Raw genomic sequence first — 14,382 nt, forward strand, 5'->3', positions numbered from 1 at the left:
TTCGGACGCTGATCGGCACTTCACTGGGCGTTTTCTTTTATAGAAGGGATATTGCAGTTCTGCTGAAAATGTGTGTTTCCCTGGCAACCATGAACGTCTTCTTGTGTGCGGGATATCTGCACTAATAATCTGCTTGTTGTTTGTGTGGTGAAGCCTTTTTACACGGACACCACTGATTTTAAGGAGACTGCACTGCTACTGTGTCACATCTGTGAAGGAGGCCATGGAAGGTCTACTTTAGAGCAGTTCTGCTTTGTCATTTCTGATAGTGAGCTTGCAGTACAGCATGACATAATTGTGATAAATTGTTGACAACCATTTCCTACTTTATCATCAGTTAAATATTCTGCGATGCGAAACAGTTTATTGAAAGTTTTTTTGTAGCCAGTTGATCCTCGGATAATTCGGACATTCGGACATTTTGCAGTTCCTTGAGGTCCCAGTTGACGTTTTATGCTACTATTAGGAAGCCAGTGCATTGTTAACTTTTTTTTTTTCAACCACATAACCATTTGAAGACTGCTTGTTTGATTACCAAATCAGTGCGTTACTGTGGTGGCTCAGTGGTTATGGTGCTCCGCTGTTCACCCGAAAGACGTGAGTTTGATCCCGGCCGTGGCGGCCAAATTTCGATGGAGGCGAAATTCTAGAGGCCCATGTACTGTGTGATGTCAGTGCATGTTAAAGAACCCCAGGTGGTCGATATTTCCGGAGCCCTTCACTACGGCATCTCTCATAGCCCAAGCCGCTTTGGGTTGTTAAACCCCCAAAAACCAAACTAACAAGTCAATGTCTTTCACCCTTGTTTTAAATGCGCTAATGCTGACTGCTATGTTTGCGTTTAGAGAAGGTTCCAAAATATTGTTTGTATGCATAGATACCCATGGTCTTGCGTCATATTAAGGTCTACTTATGATAATTAAAATAAAGATCTCTAGTTCCTTGAAGTTTGGATTAATCAGAGACTGCTGTCTTGTGCGCAGTAGTGAGGTGGTGATGGACAATAGCGTTTGGTGTGTGTGTGTGGCAGGTTAGGTGGTGTGAGAGTGTCCCCACCATTTGTTCACTGTGGTGCAGGCGGCTGCTGCCCGTGGTGCAGAACTTTGTGGAGAATGGCACCGTCAAGCAGGCCAAGTATGCGGTGGCCTGCCTCAATGTTATCGTGGGGAACAAGGAACGTGTCTTCGGCCAAGTCATCGATGTGAGCACTCTCTTTTTCCTCGTTGGGCACTTGCTGTGAGAGACATCAGCACTGGAGTGGACAGTGACTGCCACGATTGGAAACAGGTTTCAGTGGGGACAGTGTAAGCGTGCGAACAGCCAAGAGACACACAGTACAGTGTCAAGCATAAGACCTCTCATGAATCTATGTAAAATCGCGGATTTCAGCATCTTTCACAGAATTTAACAGTATAGCGTTAACGTCCCTGTTCACCAGAAAAATCTGATGTTGGCATTGTCGGCATCGGTGTCTTTAGTAAAAATCACAGGCCTGGCTCTGGCAGGTGGTCCCCAGGTAGCAACCTAGGAGGCAAGTGGGCTGCCTGTCACACACAACCTTGTGGCGTCATTTCAACCTGCTCACTGGATAGTGAGCAAACTGCCCACTTTGGCAGGTGGCAGTTAAATTAATGATTGGTTGCTCGAGAAGACCAACATTAGTTGCACAATCCCTACCTGTGGCTTTGATAGAAAAAACCGCTGGCCAGTGCAGTGGTGCATCGCTTAACTGCTGCACCATGGCATGAGGAGGGGTATGAGGACCCCCAGGGATCTATGAATGTGAAGTAGAGAATGACCTTCTGCACATATGGGAAATAAACCACTACGGTATCGCGTCATACCCTTAAGGCGGAGCTTAACTGTCCCCTCCAATTCTTGTGTGAACAGCCACATTCTCTTCATTTGTTGTCGTTTTTGTTGCTTCCAAACAGTTCGTAGTGCTTTTAAATGCTTAACATTATCATCATTCGTCACCACCATATCAGACATTCTTCCTGCTATACAAGGATCGAAATGGCTGTAGCCTTTGTGGATGCTTGTCGCCAGGACAGCAGAAGCGTTGACATGTCTGATGTGTGCACAGTGAAGAAGATTGTTCTAGCTTGACGAGGTCCCCTGTGAAGCCAAAATGAAAATCGCTTCAGGTACTTCGTTTTGCGAATAGAAAACTCAGCTGCGCATCAGAATCGGGAGATTACGGCACGTTAATGCGTGAAAAAAAGGTTTAACTAAAGGAGTGGTTCCCCTGCAAGCCATTACTACAGCACAAATAGCCTCTGGTGCTCTGATTCAGATATGTACAGTCAAGTCCACTTATAACAATACTGGTCATAACAATATATCGGATATAACAATGGTCAGTCGTGGCACCATCAGCTTTGCCATGTGTTCTATGGTAAAATAAACTGCTTATAGCAATGCTGTGAAGGCACATTATTGGTTATAACAATCAAATCTGGTAATTGAGTGTCAACCATTGTAGAAAAAAAAGAAGGAAATGCTACAACCACACCAGCAAAACCATACTTACAACACAAAAGCGCGCACGTGTGGGGCCGACCAATGCACTAAGCTGGCGCAGCAATGCCACGAAAGCAAAAGAGGCAGGCGTCATCGCGTCAGGAGAGCTGCTGCATTGCTGCATTGGTTACACGTGTCATGCATACCCCCAATCAGTCGGTGCAGTGCACGTGCATGCAGCCAGTGCGGTCTTTCTCTTGTCAGCTGTCACTGCACCCTTAGTTCTGCATGCTTCTTGAGTTTCCCATAAGAAACACTGCCGGAAAACGGCTTGATTCCTGTGACGTGGAGGTGCGCGAAGCTCCCGGTGGCGCAGTGATGGCGGTGCTTTGGTCATCGGTAAACGGTGAACATTGTTCCGGTTCCCTGAAGTTCGAATTAACCTGCTTTTACAGGCATTAGAACAGTCAAACTCCTCCGGGTATTTACTGTCAATAAATGCTCTGAAGTTTGTCATCTTTTCTTTTTTTCGGCACAACCCTGTTATAACAATTATTGGTTATGGCAATGGTATTTCCATGGCACTTGAATATTGTTATAAGTGGGCTTGACTGTATAGTGAAGTAATACGAACTACCCACATATTGTGTTTGATGTGCTGGCTCATGTTGCTCCACATTGTGCCTTGCAGCACCTGAAGCAGCACTTCACACTGGATTCGGCGTATTTCCGGACGGCACTAGTGTCTATGGGCCACATCGCACTGCTGTGCCCGGATATGTTTGGCAGCCAGGTGAAGAGTATAGTCTCCAAGGTGGTGGTCAAGGACCTCATCATGGCAGATCGGGTGAGTGCTGGATTTTTCCATGGACTTTGCACGGACTGTGCGTGTGACGGCGGACTGTGCAGGAGGAGCCGCGCATCTCGGAGTCAGCGTGGTGCGAGTTTGAGGCCCTGCCTGAGGAGACCAAGGTCAAGGTGAGTGCTCCTGGAGATATGCTGCTTCTGGGGGTCCCCAGATCACAAAGGAACATAGGGAATAGGCTTGCACGAGGAGAGTACAAGTGAGCAGTCAAAGTGTGGCTAAAAGATTACTGCTACATGCTCTCGAAACTCTTCACTGCTCTCGAAACTCTTCACTGCAATTTTTTGAAGCAGTTTACGCATAGGCACTTTGAAGGTGGCACATCTTATTAAACGGTACAGTTAAACGTGGAGTTAAAACTTCTGTGTATTGAGTTCCTCGATATTATGAAGTTTTGCTTAGTAGCTTTTCCCAGGGATGGCATCACAGCGCGTTCGCAACTCAGAGCAATAAATGCATAATGATGCAATTACAAGCTCTGAAGCCAGTGAAGATCAAAAATGGGAAGTGGCACATTACCATGCCTTCCATACTCTTGGGTGGCCTGAATGACTAGCGGCAAACCAAATTGCAAACGGTTCTGTAGTTAGGGATTGCAGCATGACGGACACCCCGGAGATTATCCAGAGTAAAACCCCTGAATGATTAATGGGCTTTAGAAAGGTTGCTGTCATGCTACCCAGCCTGTGTCCCAGGAAGCGACCAGCAGTACAAACAAGGCCTTTCGAGGGTAGACGTGCAGGCTAGTTGGTGGACCATGATTCTTTAGAACAGCGCAAAAGACAGGGACACAGATAGAAAAGACACACATACAGCGCTGTGTGTGTGTCTGTTCTATCTGTGTCCCTGTCTTTTGCGCTGTTCTAAAGAATCAAGGCCTTTCGGAAATAAATTATATGCTCATTTTAATGTGAGGCTATTGTGTACTGTAAACAGGCAACAGGGTTAGTCCTTCTGTGATAAACTAGACTCAATTCTAAGCACTTTTCGCTGTGGCTTCGATGCAAAGCACGCTAGGCCTAGTGACATAAGGTGAATGGCTGGCGACTGTGGTGCGTATTCTGCCGGCACCCGAGACTGGTGCGCCATAAAGAAACGCGTGGATGCATTTCGTTCTAGCTTTTGCGCAAAATAATGTTTTGTGTGACTTTTGTCCTTTCTGATGCTAATGACGAGCGCACAAGACTGATAAGCAGTGCTGAGGCACACCATGCATTCATGGTTTCAGGTGAAGTCTGGTGTGCAGGACAGCGCGTCTGTGATCATACCAAGTGTAGTTATTGTCCGTTACCTCTCAGCAGTTGAACAGTGCTGGCAGAATGATGTACCAATGAAACAATTATTTTGGCTGACATTTTCTTAATGTGATAACTAAGGGACTTAACTAAGAGCGATAACTACAACTAAGGGACTTCTAAGAGAAGGGGATGTGGGTAAGAGTGGGAGAGGTGGGAGAGAGCAGGGTTGGCCAATAAGATCTGAAATTTTGTTGGGCTAGGGTGACTGGCACTGGACCAAGCTCAGTGCAGATCACTGGGAGAAGCATGCTGATGATAATGATCTTCAGCATGCGTGCAGTTCTCAACACCGCAGCTCCAAAACTTAACCAGGCTGCTTGACATGCAATGTCTGCATCACTCGCTCACGATTTCATAATTGGTAACCATGGCACATAATGCATGGAGGGAAGGCACTTAGATGATTGGTTGCTTCAGCTGAGTTAGGCAGTGGTGCAAAGATGGTGTGGTGCTACTAACAGCGGGGCAGCTTTATCACAGCAGGTGTGCACTTGAAGTGACTAAAAGTTGACTGCTTGCTGATCATGCTGTTGGGGCCGTTTTCCTCTTCACAATTCTTGTCTAATTTAGGGACATAAAGGAGGCTTTTAACATGATAGCATTGAAGGCCCCGTTCTCCAGAAAATCCAGTGTCGACGCAGTTGGCGTCGGCGTTGTGAGCGAAAAATCACGAGCATGGCTCTGGCAGGTGGTCCCCAGAGAGCAACTTAGGAGACAGGTGGGCCACTTAGGTCACGCGGCATTGCAGTGTCATCACAAGCTGCCCATCGGATAGGCAAACTGTCCACCGTGGCAGGTGGCAGTTAAATTAATGATTGGTCGCTCGGGAAGAGCAACGTGGGCCACACAAGGCCCACCGCTGGGAGCGCCTGCCATCGCAGGGCAGTGGCGCATCGCTTAACCGCTGCACCACTGTGCCAGAAGGGGTACAGGACTCCCAGGGATCTATGATTGTAAAGTAGAGAACAAGCTTCTGCATATATGGGAGTTAACCCATTGCACTATCGCGTCATACCCTTAAAGCAGAGCTCCAATGTTTGTTTGCAGGTTGAAGGCATGAAGATGATGGTTCGCTGGCTGCTGGGACTGCGCACAGCTTCAGCCTCGGCCAGCTCCACGCTGCGGCTGCTGGTCACAGTCATCAGCCATGGTGGAGACCTCATGGAGAAGGAGCACGTCTCGTACGTTCTCAGATCCTTGCTTTGCCTGTTTTCCAACTTGCACCAAAGACGTGTACTGAGTGGTGGTTCGCACTGTCATGCCGTTTTTTGGGGGGTTTACTTATTCACAGCACCTTATAGGCCCTTACGCAGGATATTGTGTGAGGGAGTTGAGTTTTAATTAAAAACTGTAAAACGCACTCCTGGAATGAAGTTATGAAAGAAATTAGGTAGAACAGTGCAACATAGAAAAACGATGGAAGGGAAGGTCAAGAATACTGCAGGATAAAGTACAAAAGAAAAAACATCACAAACGAAAAATAGAAACCTGTATTAGTATAGCATAACAATTAATACGAAGAAAAATACAGCAAAAACAAGTACAGGGGCGTACATAAACTTTTACACAGTTAAACGTTGTTAATTCGACCTTCGTTAATTCAGGAATATTGAATTTTTACTTGAGGGGCTAAGGTGTTTGGCTACTGATTTCAACATCGCGGGGTTTAATCCCGGCTACGGCAGCCGCATTTCGATGAAGGCAAAACGTAAAAACTTCCCTGTGCTGTGTGATATCACTGCACGCTGAAGGACTACAGGTGGTTGAAATTAATCCAGAGCCTTCCGCTAAGGCACTTCTCATAGTTAAGGCCCCTAGTTTTCCCGCGGTGGGAAATTTAAATTCTGCGAATTGGAGATCAAATAATCTGCAATATTTCGCGGGACACCTCCCACGTATGAATGCATAAGGCCTTTCGGGCAGCAGCTGCTGCTATGCTGCTGTCTCTTGCTTCATTTCTTGTGCTGCAGAGTTCTGTGCCGTTCGCCTTTTTTTCTCTTCTCTATTCACACTTTTTTTCACTGCCTTTTCTTTATCAACAGTTTGCGGCATTTTCTTTGTGCGTTTGCGCAACTCTTTCTCGCCTGCACATGCTGCGAGCTTTGTGTCGTCGAGAAGTTGGCCTTTCTTAGCAGCGCATGAGCCTGGTGGGTGAGCTCACTGTGGGTGCCTCGAAACAGCGGCAAAAAATTTGCGCTGCTTTCGCTGCTTGGGTCCAGACCACAGCAGACACGAAGTGACATCTGCAACGTAGCATGTGGGAAAATTACCAAAGTTCATGTCATGCATATTGCATGTCGGGAAAAAAGAGGGGGTGTGTACCCGTAGGCACATTCCACAGCAAATATTTATTAGTGCCTGGATGACTTGTCCTCACTAGTGCTGCCATCGTAATCACTGCTGTGGTCCCACAGCATGTTGTCGTCCAGTGGAATCCCGCACTTTGCAAACGACTGCACCATGGCTCACGCCGAAAGTACCCGATTTATCACAGCCGTTAGCGAGGCTCTTCTCACACACCCGGTTGGTGTAAGTTCACGGCTTTCCGCCTCCGGCCACTAGTTGCACTCGCGGCGGCTGAGCTGGTCTTTGAAAGGTTTGTTCACAATGACGTCCAGAGGTTGCAACTGCCGGGAATCATGAGTGTGTCTGTTTGCTCTTTCTAAAGCTCTTCTTTCACCTTGGTTACGAGGTGGCCTCGAAAGGAAGTCAAGCGCGAGAAGGTTGGAAATGTCATTTTTGAGGGACACCCTCAGCCTTGGAAGTCGCACCAGGCGATTCCGCTCGACCACCATGTCATCAGTCATGTAGCCGCTGGCTCTCACGATTACACCGTAGGGGAATGCTTTTGACGGCATTATCTTTCGCGTGAAGACCAAGTTTCATACCATACACGAAGCATCACTGTAAAGCGAAGCTTTTCCTTTCGTGCTCACCGCCGTGTCGCTTGTCATGTCGAAATGGAGGGAGTTTGATCGGCATTGCAGATATGGCCGAGCAAGTATTGCTACGAGTCGCAGAGCTTGAGAAAGTGCCTATGGAAGGCAAGGACTTTCTCCTCATATACGGCGGGCAGCTTCTAGCACACACTGGTACACCGACATAGAGAGGAACCAGCCCTCTTCGTGAACTATGCCCAAGCTCTGCTGGCTTTGAATTTTTTCTTGGTATTGCTGCTTCCGAGGCAAAGACCCAGGCTTGTTGTGTGACCATGTTGCACATCACTGGCAAGAACTGATCACACATTTCAGTGACGTGCGCCACAAGCTGGGCCTCCAGCTCCGGAAAGCGTACGGGCTTCAGCCTGCAGAAACCTCTTCGCTTGCCATCGCAGCTGAAAATTTTGCCTTGCTGCAGCTGCTACTCCCACACCACGCATTCTGAAATGTTGAACTTGCAGCCCACTGCATAGTCGTTTATTCTTTAGCGTAAATAATGACAGCTCTTTTGAATGTTGCCGTGAATGAGTGCCACATGCTTTTTGGATTTGGAGCACTCAAGCCTATTGACGAAGCACAACAGTAAAACATGGCCCACAATCAAGCCAAACGCGTCAAGCAGATTCAAAGAAGCATGTGAGTGGTGTCAGCTGTTCCATCAACTATCAATACTGCTGGGAAGCACTGAGACTTTAACAGTGGTGTAGTGGCCCTTCCATCAACTATGGACACTCCCATGAAAGGTGTGTGCGCAGCAAAAATATATGTAAAAAAAAGAAATTCAAGTAATCTTAATGAACAAGAGTGTGCAGTAGTCTAATGCTGCGGGTGGAGCCTTAGAGCAAGCATACAGTTGTAGCCATGTAATCTCTCCGATATGGCTTTTTTTTTTTTGCCTTTATTAACAGTGCCATGCTTTGCCTGCACTTCGTATTTTCGAATTAAAAAAAAAAAAACACAGGTTGACTTACAATAGTGTAAATACAGTGATATCTCTTTTACTGTGCGTGAAAGTTTTATGCTGCAATGCCTGCACTTCTGCTTAGTGATGGTGCCGTTTCAGTGCTGCTTTTTCGTTTCCTGTTCCTTCTGTGCTTACGTTTTGCTATATGTTTTTTGTTTTAAATAGCTCAAAGTAAGCATGTGTTCTTTTCTTTTAATGTCCCTGGTCTCCCTGAAATAAACTTGTATAAATAAAAATAAATGAAATCCCATCTTAGGTGTATTTAATGTTGGATAGATTGCATGATCATTAGGAAATGCAGGAAGAAGCATTAAAGGGGTTGACACACCAAGACTTTTGGAATGTCATTTTGCTTTCGAATGATGTGCATGACATTAGTAAGCATGAATCACCACAGGAAATTTGCCTGCGCTCAATATCTAAATTATGATTGAATTTATTCTTGGATGCAGTTTCAGTTGTGATGTCATAAGTGAGCACCAGATCATGTGATACTTATGAAAACTGCAATAGCTCTTTGTCCACTTGCTGAAAATAAAAATTTTTTGAGGAAAAGAAATGAGACAGTAACTGTCTCACATATCTCGGTGGACACCTGAACCTGGACACCTGCTGTAAGGGAAGGGATAGAGGAGGGAGTGAAAGAAGAAAGGAAGAAAGAGGTGCTGTAGTGGAGGTCAGGGGGATAATTTCAAACACCTGGGGATCTTCACCCTGCACTGACATTGCACAGCACACAGCACATGGGCCCCTTTTTTGCGTTTCGCGTCCATAGAAACACAGCCGCCATGGTCAGTACTGTGGCTCAGTAGATGAGAGCACTGAGCCATCACAGAGGGGTTTCACTTGTTGCCATTCTGGCTTTTGGAGCAGTTTAGTGTATGAGCTTGAATGAATTAAAACAACAAAACAGTGGTTACATTGCAGTTTTTGTATGCTTTACATGATCTCATTCTCACTTGTGACATCAACCACCATCTGGTAGTTGAAGCCGAAACTGAAACTACAGAGGAAATATCAATACTAACTATTGTTGAGCGCTGGTGAATTCTACATGGTGGTCCGTGTTTACCAATGTTGTATGCATAATTCCAGAGTAAAAACACGCTCTGAAATTTTGTCTCTACCCTTCAAGGGCAATATGTGGCACCCATTGCTCTTGAAGTACCTGTGGAACAGTTATAAAAAAGATGTGCAATGACAATTGTCTGATGGGTCAACTAATAAATGTAGTTACGTTCAATGAACTATGTAAATCTGTTCGACAAGTTCAAGCATATTGGATAAGGACCAAATTGAGGTAGTGGATTCCATTTGTGGGTGGATGAAACATGGGTAAGCCAAGTTTCACATGTTAGATGGTGCGTCATACAGATTGTGACGTAGACAGCCCCCAGTGGCTTTGCGCGTGTGCCAACCAGTGGGTGTGGTTGCAGGGCCATGGAGCGTTCCTGGTTGCGGTACATGGCAGCAGCATGTGTGCTCAAGATCTGCTGCTGCCCAGCCTATGCCGACGTGCTGTCCCACGAGCAGTTCCAGAAGGTGGCTCACGTGCTGCAGGTGGGTCCTGCTCCCCACGCATGTCGGTGCATAGCAATGTAAAGGGGCACTACGTATTTCAGTCACGCCTGTACGTTGTAGGCTGTGGTGCACTTTTCGTCATAAGTGAAGTGACCTAGAATTTTGCTCCCAAGCTGTGTAATGGGTCATTTTGCAGCATTCGGGGAAATCCCAACTTGCGGAGGACTGAAAGAGAGAGTTCCTCTAACCTTCGAGAGATCTTTAGCACTTGCAGTGCATAATGAGCCACAAAGCATGGTTTAGAAGCTAACGCCTTGGGTTGCGTACTTTTGTTGGGCATTGTATGTGGGACATTAGTCAAATGTTTAGGGGAATCCCCCAAGGTGGAGTAGGTTTGTAATAAGGGAGTAATTCCCCTAAACATTTGACCAACACAGTTCCCACTTCGAGTTATTGATCAATTCGCTCTCGTCCTACCATAAGCTTGCCGTCCTGGTTAACTCAATTGGTAGAGCGACTGCTCCGGTGTAGCGGTGGTCCTGGGTTCGAACCCCGGACCAGGACGAATTTTTCTTTAACTACGAAGTTTCTGAGAAAGCTGTATAGCTTCCCTCTGTAGCCGTATGGCTGCGCTCGGGTGGATGCCAATGAGTAATTACTCCCTTATGTGGGACATTATTTAACCCTTAAGCTGTACATGAGCATTTTTTTATGAAAAATGAAAGCCACGAATGCGCTTCACATCTCCTCTCCCCTGGCTTTTGCTCAAGTACTGTGCATAATGGGCTACAGGGTGGCGGAATTTATGTCCTTGGTGCTCTGTCTCTCTCTCTCTCTCTCTCTCTTTTTTTTTCTTCATATAATGTCTTACTGTGTGAATGCCAAGTTTTGAGCTGATGTGCGCATTTTTTGGTACGTGACACACCTTCTCCTGCACTAACCTCAAATCTCTCGTATACAGTTTCCTTCTCTTGAAGGCCGCAACTTCTGCCCTCACCTTGTAGCTCATCTCGCGGAGCTTTCTAAGTGGAAATTTTGGCTGACAAGTACCTTGGTAACTTACCTAAAAGGTAACAGGGGAGACCTTGCAGACTCTTGTGCTGTTATGCAAAGAAAAAAAAGTTCACCACAACAGTGGCATTGAAACCGTTGCCTTGCGCATCCAAAAACGCAGTGGTAACCTTGTGTGCAAAAGCGCTAGATTTAGCTAACACTCGCGGACAGGAGGTGCACGTTTTAGGACAGCTTTAGTGGAGAAAAATCTGGAGTTCTGGTTTGTAATTAGCCCAGCATGATTACGTGACAGAATTTGCAGCTGTCTGCAGGTAAGGCATACAAGTTGTCATGCTTGACAGCTGACTCGCATGTTCAACACCATTTATTTCCATACACACACCTCGCCGTCTCAGTGTCGTCTACCTGGTCTCCCCACGTGTCCCTTCTTCCCCGCGCACCCGTGCCCTCTTGTTCTTGCCCGAGTAACCAGAGCCCCACCCAGCCTCTGAGACCCACGCCACTCGGCCTCCGAGATCCACGCCCTGCATGCACACGCACTCCACTCTCCTTTGTCGCGCCCTCTTGGTATTGGTCCGCTTCTGCCGGCAATTGCTCCTCACAAAGTGTCTTGATTGGTACATGGGTAAACGATCCCAGTGCGTGTGAGACTGTAGACGTTCCTGGGTTCTGCTCGAAACTCTGTGGCTGACCTGACGTGCCTCTGTGCTGCGCAGGACGAGTGCCCCGAGGTGCGGGAGCAGTTTGGCCAGAAGCTGCACAAGCACCTGCTGGCCATGCGGCTGCCCCTGCAGTTCCTGGCCATCTTTGCCCTGGGGGGCATCGAGAAGCGGCGGCCCCTGCGCAACCAGCTGCGCCAGTGGCTGCTGTCGTGCATCAACAAGCGGCGCGACTTCCTCAAGCAGCACACCATCAACTCCATGAAGCTCATCACCATCCTGCCCGACTACGTGGTCCCCTACGCCATCCACTTGCTGGCACACGACCCCTGCCTGCACAAGTACGACGACGTGCCAGCCCTGGTGCAGATCAAGGAGTGAGTGGAGTTCCCATCGAGTCTTACCGTATTTACTCGCATAATAGGCGCACTCGCATAATAGGCGCACTCGCATAATAGGCACACTCGCATAATAGGCACACCCCCAGTTCGATCGCGAAAAATCAGATTTTTTTATTTCCGTGCATAGTAGGCGCACCCCGAACTTGGCACTGTGATCAGCACTGCACTTACACGATTGCAAGCCGACGCCTCCCCACCCCCACAATCTTTATTATAACAAAGTTTTTGCTGAACTTACTACTAGTCCTCACTAGTGCTGCTGCCGTCGCAGATGCTGCGGACCCACAGCACGTACGACGACATCGCGTGGTACAGCCACACACAGTTTTCTGGGATGCTCACTTTAAACGTCTGTTTGGAAAGCTTCATCAGCCGGAAACCCTCCCGACTTAGGACCCCGAAAACCGCGGCGATAGGAGTCGCATACGAAAATTTAGGCACGCCACAGTTGCAACTGCCGCACTTCTCGTCCACATTGAATTTCCGGACTGCCACACGCTTGCCGTGTTCGAGATCTAACTACCAGCCGTGTAGTTATTAGGGTGCTTGTCCGTCGTGCTAAAGTAGCAACGCTCCGCGGCAGCGCAAGAACGCCACATTGCGATGAACTAACACGCTATGACAGAAACCAACCCTTTGACAGCCATAAAAAAACTGGAGCTGGTGATGCTGATGTCGATATGGATAACGAAAGCTCGCAGCTGCTCGCGGCGTATGAAAAAGTTGATGATGATGATAAGCTTGACCTTGGGCGCCATCCATGGGCAGCGCCTGGAAGCTCCTGTGCGCGTGCACGGCCGCCTTAATCACGCGCGCGCCTCCGCGACCAAGCGCGCATTGCTCGCAGCCGGAGTTGATCGCGGAGGCCATGGCGCGTGCATTTCGTAGGCTATTCCCGCGTGGATCGTGGAAAGTTTGGGTGCGGCCCTTACAGGGATTTTTTAAAAGTTATTTTCTTCGGGAAAACAGGATGTGGCCCGTTCACGGGTGCGTTTATGTGGTATGTTCGATTTTGCGAGTCGAAAAATTTCCGGAAATTTTACCCCGCGTAATAGGCGCACCCCGAACTTTGAGCTGGATTTTCCAGAAAAAAAGTGCGCCTATTATTTCATAAGAAAGGAGACGTCAAGGACTTGAAGAATTACAGACCGATCAGCTTATTGTCTGTTACCTACAAGGTATTTACTAAGGTAATCGCTAATAGAGTCAGGACAACCTTGGACTTCAGTCAACCAAATGATCAGGCAGGCTTTCGTAAAGGATACTCGACAATAGACCGCATTCACACTATCAATCAGGTGATAGAGAAATGCGCAGAATATAACCAACCCCTATATATAGCCTTCATTGATTACGAGAAAGCATTTGACACAGTGGAAACCTCAGCTGTCATGCAGGCATTGCGGAATCAGGGTGTGGAAGAGTGTTATGTGAAAATATTGGAAGATATTTATAACGATTGCACAGCTACTATAGTTCTCCATAAAGTCAGCAATAAAATTGCAATACGGAAAGGTGTCAGGAAGGGAGACACGATCTCGCCAATGCTATTCACCGCCTGCTTACAGGAGGTATTCCGCGGGCTGGAATGGGAACATTTGGGGATAAGAGTTAATGGAGAATACCTGAGTAATTTGCAATTCGCTAATGACATTGCCTTGCTAAGCCACTCAGAACAAGAACTGCAAAGCATAATCAATCAGTTAGACAGGCAGAGCAGAACGGTGGGGCTAAGAATTAACATGCAGAAAACCAAAGTAATGTTCAACAGCCTAGCAAGGGAACAGCAGTTCGCAATTGGTAGCGAGGTGCTGGAAGTAGTAAGAGAATATGTCTACTTAGGGCAGGTAGTGACCGCAGATCCGGATCATGAGAGGGAAATAACTAGAAGAATAAGAATGGGGTGGAGCGCATATGGTAGGTTCTCTCAGATCATGAATGGTAGCTTACCAATATCCCTGAAGAGAAAAGTATACAACAGCTGTATCCTACCGGTACTCACCTATGGGGCAGAAACGTGGAGGCTAACAAAGAGGGTTCAGCTTAAGTTAAGAACAACGCAGCGAGCTATGGAAAGGAAAATGATAGGTGTAACGTTAAGAGATCGGAAGAGGGCGGAGTGGGTGAGGGAACAAACGCAGGTTAATGACATCTTAGTTGAAATCAGGAGGAAGAAATGGGCTTGGGCAGGGCATGTAATGCGAAGGCAGGATAACCACTGGTCCTTAAGGGTAACGGAGTGGATTCCAAGAGAAAGC

General features: G+C 47.2%; 2 protein-coding genes across 5 annotated transcripts in view; both read left to right on the forward strand.

The window, feature by feature from the left end:
* Positions 1-14,382, forward strand: part of LOC149371550 (short-chain dehydrogenase/reductase family 9C member 7-like) — a 393,612-nt gene that overhangs the window by 288,313 nt on the left and 90,917 nt on the right. The gene's annotated exons all lie outside the window — the stretch shown is intronic.
* Positions 1-14,382, forward strand: part of LOC149371554 (sister chromatid cohesion protein PDS5 homolog B-like) — a 57,370-nt gene that overhangs the window by 24,056 nt on the left and 18,932 nt on the right. For all 4 annotated transcript variants that reach the window (XM_089565825.1, XM_089565826.1, XM_089565828.1 and 1 more), the window contains exons 13-18: positions 1,078-1,201; positions 3,155-3,310; positions 3,373-3,441; positions 5,674-5,807; positions 9,966-10,089; positions 11,781-12,100. In XM_089565825.1, the coding sequence (XP_089421951.1) occupies positions 1,078-1,201; positions 3,155-3,310; positions 3,373-3,441; positions 5,674-5,807; positions 9,966-10,089; positions 11,781-12,100 (927 nt within the window). The remainder of the gene's footprint in view (positions 1-1,077; positions 1,202-3,154; positions 3,311-3,372; positions 3,442-5,673; positions 5,808-9,965; positions 10,090-11,780; positions 12,101-14,382) is intronic.

Source organism: Amblyomma mixtum, chromosome 1 (genome assembly GCF_055824585.1).
Source record: "Amblyomma mixtum isolate Tamu chromosome 1, ASM5582458v1, whole genome shotgun sequence".
Taxonomy (NCBI): Eukaryota; Metazoa; Arthropoda; class Arachnida; order Ixodida; family Ixodidae; genus Amblyomma; species Amblyomma mixtum.